The sequence below is a fragment of the Lolium rigidum genome, chromosome 4, assembly GCF_022539505.1.
Source record: "Lolium rigidum isolate FL_2022 chromosome 4, APGP_CSIRO_Lrig_0.1, whole genome shotgun sequence".
In the NCBI taxonomy this organism is placed as follows: domain Eukaryota; kingdom Viridiplantae; phylum Streptophyta; class Magnoliopsida; order Poales; family Poaceae; genus Lolium; species Lolium rigidum.
In genome coordinates this window covers 34,794,455-34,800,132 of record NC_061511.1, presented here as the reverse complement: position 1 = coordinate 34,800,132, position 5,678 = coordinate 34,794,455, and the positions used below count along the sequence as shown (strand labels likewise).

The 5,678-nt window shown below is 43.9% G+C and overlaps 1 protein-coding gene across 1 annotated transcript; it reads left to right on the top strand.

Annotated features, from left to right (window-relative positions):
* The first annotated feature begins 377 nt into the window (after positions 1-377).
* Positions 378-3,187, top strand: LOC124707928. Its single transcript, XM_047239612.1, has 10 exons — positions 378-980; positions 1,076-1,173; positions 1,262-1,307; positions 1,468-1,550; positions 1,698-1,759; positions 2,146-2,207; positions 2,350-2,409; positions 2,498-2,530; positions 2,637-2,702; positions 2,817-3,187. Exons 1-10 carry the CDS (start codon positions 393-395, stop codon positions 2,871-2,873), a joined length of 1,155 nt encoding a protein of 384 aa, XP_047095568.1. The 5' UTR covers positions 378-392; the 3' UTR covers positions 2,874-3,187.
* The last annotated feature ends 2,491 nt before the right edge of the window (positions 3,188-5,678 follow it).

Genomic DNA, 5,678 nt, shown 5'->3' with positions numbered 1-5,678 from the left:
GGGGTGGCTCGGGCGCCACACGGAAGTGGATGTGTGGCGCCCTTCCGAACGACGCCACACATCCTGCCACGTCGGCTGGTCCACGGCGCGCAACGTCGGTCTAGATGTGTGGCGATGTTCGCATGAGCGCCACACATACAAGTGTGACGCCGATGGCAAGGATGCCACACAAAAGAGTTAGTCCAATAAAATAGTTTGGACAGAGAGTCATTTCGTGCTTTTCTTCGCCCAAAGGTTATTTTCGTCAAAATAGCGTCTACAGCTCGGGCTCAAAGTAGGCCCATGGGCTCCGCTGTCACTGGTCAGCTGATGTCTCTCACTTTATCTTGTTCTGTTTTTTAACGGGAATTTTCTCACTATATCTCGTCTTCTACCTGTCGAGCAAAAAGGATATGGCGGCTTTGGCAATGGCCATGGGGACTGCTTTCCCCCGCGTGTCCCAGCTCGGCAGCGCTCAGTCGGGTGGCGCCGCGCTGCCGCGGAGGTACGTCTCCGTCCGCGCCGCCCCGCCGCGGCAGCAACGCTCCCGGCCGCCGCCCAGGAACAGGGGGCCTCCCCCGCAGAACCGCCGCCGCGGGCCGCCGCCCAGGCTTCACGACGACGAAGAAGACCAGGGCGCCTACGGAGGAGGTCCACCCAGGAATCGTGGACCTCCTGGCGCGCCCACCCGCCAACACGGTCGCGCACCGCCCAGGGGCGCACCCGGCCGGCCGCCACCGCCCAGGGACTCACCTGGCCGCGCGCCGCCCAGGGGACCGCCACGCGCCGAGACGGCCCGCTCAGCCGTATCTATGCGGCGACAGGAGGAGTTCGACGACGAGGCGGGGTACAGGGACTACGACGACGAGGAGGAGGAGGGGGAGAGTAGGTTCGCCGGGGGGACACGGTCGGGCGGCGGCATGCCCAAACCGCCCGCTGGCTTCGTTCTGGACGACCAGGGCAGGTGCATTGCCGCTGCCTCCAAGCGCATCGTCACCATCGTCAGTTGCACCACATCCAGTTTCGTGCTAGCTAATCCATGGTGTCTTTGCGAAATTGTGCGCTGACCATTCTCTCCATTGTTGACTCTCTGCAGATGGATGACGCGAACAACCGTCCACTGGAGTGCATAATCCGGAGGGTGTTCAGTAGCACGCAAGACCACGAGTGTTTGCTTCTGTGCCCAGTTGACATGTAACCAAACACACTATATATAGTTGGGATGTTCATAAGTGATTCCCCTCTTCTTTCTCTTTGTTTGAATTTCAGTTCCTTCTTTCAGGCCTGTTCAGGTGCTCAAGAGCACAAACTTCAGTGGCTGGATTGCTGTGCGTCTCTGATTCCCTGCCTTTTCAATTCCATCGAGCACACCGCTTGTTTGTAGTGAAAACATACCTGCAGTTGATGCTAAAAATTACGCTGTTATTTTTCAGAAACAAATGCCGCGTTCTTCCTTTTTGGCTGCCTGATGCACAGTTACTTTTGTAGGTTGACGATGACCAGATTAAGCAGATCATTCCATCTGTTGCATATGCCCTTGCTAGAGTGCATATGCATTTTGTTGAAAGCGGGTAAGGATCACAGAAACACCATATAAATGCAAGCTTCCACCTTTTTAATTGAACTGGGATAAGGCGTTGCGAGTACAGTGTACACTTAAACCATGTTCATTGCTTATGTGACACACCTGACATTATATCTCTTGCCCTCTGTTTCAGATTCTGTTATACAGCACGAGGTGGCTTCTGCTTTCCTGAGGATGCAATTCAAGAATTCCATGGTAACCAAAAGCACTGGCCTATGTAGTCTTATTCTGTCAATAATCCCAAAAAATAGGCTCCTGCTTCTAGAAAAATGTTTCCATGGTATCTTATCACTATGAATAAGATATAAAATTTCACATGGTAAAAAGGGAAAACTTTACCAGCATGCAGATCTTTGATAGATTTATTATACCCATCACTATGATCTACCACTCTACCAGTTATTTGGACTCTACATGTGTAGAGTATAAACTTGTTATACTTTTTTTTCTTCAAAAAGATGATGTTTACAAAGGTAAGGTCTATACCATAACTTATCTCCACCACCGAAAGTGTAAGAAATGATCCTGGAGTAGTAGCATATGAACATCGTTATTCTTTGATTTCTCATATAAAACTGCAGATTCTAGTGGTGGTAGCGGCGAGGCACCTTTCGAAGGTGTAGAGATTTGCAACTTCAATTTGGTGAGCAACTTGATTCCTTATCTTCTTTTGTCATGACTGTGATCAAATAATCAAAGTTTGACAGATGCCGCTATTTGCCTTTCCCAGAATAGTTAACATAACACTAATTAGCATGTTTGTGATTGCTCGTACTGAATTGCAGGACGGTGCACACTATATGATCTATACACCAGTCGATCCTCTTCTATTTGTTGCAGTCAAGGTTTGTTGGTTGTTCTTGGATATATTAATGCTTCTGAACGCTTTAATGAAAGAAGTTGCACATGATGCACTGACATGTCTTTCTGCAGGACAAAGAAGGTGTGCTACGCATCGCTGAGGATGTAAGCACTGCCACCATTCATTCGTATAACCCGAACTATGTCGAGGCACTTTGCATTTTGAACCACAGAAAATATATGCTTACTTGCCCATGGTGTCTGTGAACAGGATCTCATGGACGATCCCAACATCGTGAGCGCCATTGACGAAGAGACGGAATTCACGGCTTTAGTGGTAAGCCAGCGATGAGTTCCATTCTAATTAGCTTTACCATATTGTTGGTTATTAATGAGAGTGTGTACTGATTATAGCTATTTTGGGGTCTGGTTTTTTGTTGGTTCTCTGCAGGAGGAGGAAGAGGCCCTCCTAGAGTCGATACTGCACGGCGATGACGATGTCAGCTGATACTTCCGTGCATGATGAGAGGACACGAAGTGAAATGAATACAAGTTTGTGACGGGATTTTGTAGAATGTGTTACAGGTAGAGAGTATTTTTGTGGTAGCAATACATATATGTTGGTGCTGTAATCTAAGCTAGCATAATGTGTGTGTAGAGGGAGTGGAGTGTAGGTGAAGAAGGTTAGGGGCCTAAATTTGTTTGAACTAGTATGGGATGGCCATGGAATGAGCAACATCCGCGTTGGTATTTGCCTGTGATGTGAAGAGATTGATAAATGGATCGAGTTTCTGGTCTCTCTTATGGAGATCCATCCCTGAATCCAAACTCGTATCCTTTAGAGGTTGGTCGGTCTCTGATCTGATGAATATGATTCAGGCTAAAAAAAACAAAAACAAAAGCCGATTTGAATCCTCTTTGGTTTTACTATTACCACTTTCTCCGGTTAAGTTGCTTGTAAAACTGATACACCGCGACGTATTGTATATTGCTTACAAACCGTGTTTAAAGACAGACACACAGATCTGATTCATGGGGAACATCATAGACTCTGGTACCAGGCTTCACCAAAGTCGTCGCTGACATCCTCGAGCCAAACCACTCGACTTCGACTTCCTCTCCGGCAAGACTTGCAGGTATATATCTCCATCCATCAATCTCTCCATCACTTTCCAGATACCGCAATCCTCATATTTGACAATTGTTATATTGTGATCCAAATTCATATACTAAAGGAAGACTAACTTCAGATTTCGTTACGCTTCGGCCCAATCCGGTACGAATCGTTGGCACCGCCTATATATACATCTTGTAAGTCGCCGGCTAGGGTTCATCAGATTATAAGATAACCCACCGCGTTTGTAAAGACCTCCCGATATAGTGAAATATTTGTTAGCTGGCGTCTGTGGTTTTTTCCCCTTCTGTATTGGAATGGGTTTTCCACGTTAAATTTTATGTCTCCGCTGCGTTTTCCTCTATTGTTTTTCGTTATTTGCTTGTCGCTTTTATAACAACAATGCACCTAACCCTGCGGTCCGAGGACAACTGCTACATCGTAAGTGAAAGGATATGAATGTCGCCGAGGGGGGGGGGGGGGGGAGGAATAGGCGGTTTAAAACCTTTACGATATGGGCATAACAAATACGGAATAAAACTAGCGTTTACTTTGTCAAGCCTAAAGCCTATATACTACGGTTCACCTATGTGCACCAACCAACAACTTATGCTAAGCAATATAAGCAACTATGTGATAGCAAGATATATAACTTCAAGCACAATGGCTATCACAAAGTAAGGTGCATAAGTAAAGAACTCGGGTATAGAGATAACATAGGCACGCGGGAGACGATGATTTATCCCGAAATTCACACTCTTGCGAGTGCTAATCTCTGTTGGAGAGGTGCGGTGGCTTAGTGCTCCCGAACGGCACAAGAGGCCTCACCTTGAGGTGTGGTTGCTTGATGCACACCAACACCACAATGATTACAATATGCCTCCTATATTTGATGATTATGGTGATGAGAATAATAATGATAGCTATTTTGTTAAATTTGCTCCCACTATAATTAATAAGAATGACTATGCTTATGTGGGGAGTAATAATTATTTTATATATGTGGCTCATGATAAGAATGTTTTATGTGATAGTTATATTGTTGAGTTTATTCATGATGCTACTGAAAGTTATTATGAGAGAGTAAAATATGGTTGTAGAAGTTTCCAGGGTACTAAAACACCTCTCTATATGCTAAAAGTTTTGAAATTACTCTTGTTTTATCTTCCTATGATTGTCACTTTGTTCTTTGTGGATTTATTTGTGTACAAGATTCCTATGCATAGGAAGTGGGCTAGACTTAAATGTGCTTCATATTTGCTTCTTGATGCCCTCTTTTAGTTCAATTAATATTTCTTATGTCAGCATCTTCTTAAATTACTGAGCCTAGCTGAAAGACGTTAAAGAAAAGCACTCTTGAAAGATAACCCATGTTTTATTTCTGTAATTTTTTCTTTTGTTGAGTCTTGGAAGTTATTACCTCTGTAATAACATCTCCTTATCATTTTTATTTCGTTTTATCATTTTTATTTCAATTTTATGCCAAGAATAGCCTCTAATGGGAGAAAGTAAGATTTGAAGAAGTTGCCTGAAAACAGATTATGTGCTCTCAACATAAAAACTCTTATAAGTAGCCAGAGCAGAATGTTGAGCTACCAATTTTTGTGCATATGACCCAGGTTATTATCTGAATTTCGTTAGTTGACCACTTTTCGAGATTAGCAACAGAAGATTTTCGAAAAAATGGACCTTTAACTGCTGTTCTGTTTTGATAGATTTCTGCCACTATTTGCATTTGCCTCTTAATCTCTTTTTTTTTTTGTTCTTTTGAGCAAAGGTTTTTTTTGAAGAGGTTGCTATAGTAGCTAATGTTTCAATAGATGTTTGATATATGTTGGAACTAAACCCAGGTAGATTTGCTTATTTTGATTGTACTATTGCTGCTAATAAGAATTGTGTGAAGTTTTGTATGGAGGAAGTTTTCAAGTGTAGGGAGAGAAGAATGATGTGATGAGATGAAGAATGGACAAAAGCTCAAGCTTGGGGATGCCCCTGCACCCCAAAAAATATTCAAGAGGTACAAGCATCAAAGCTTGGGGATGCCCAAGTCATCCCCTCTTCATCAACAAAGCAACAGGTCATCTTTCTATGCGCTATATTTTTATTGCTTCATACGCTATGTGTTGCTCTTGGAGTATCTTTATTTTTGTTTTTAGTTACGTTTTGTTTTCTGTAGAATATGGTTGGATTCCGACATAT

Bases quoted from the DNA above. Each gene is read 5' to 3' on its own strand.
- LOC124707928 (XM_047239612.1), top strand. From the start codon at position 393: ATGGCGGCTTTGGCAATGGCCATGGGGACTGCTTTCCCCCGCGTGTCC. The intron at 1,760-2,145 runs GTAACCAAAAGC...ATAAAACTGCAG, and splicing joins TGCAATTCAAGAATTCCATG to ATTCTAGTGGTGGTAGCGGC. The intron at 2,531-2,636 runs GTAAGCACTGCC...GTCTGTGAACAG, and splicing joins TGCTACGCATCGCTGAGGAT to GATCTCATGGACGATCCCAA.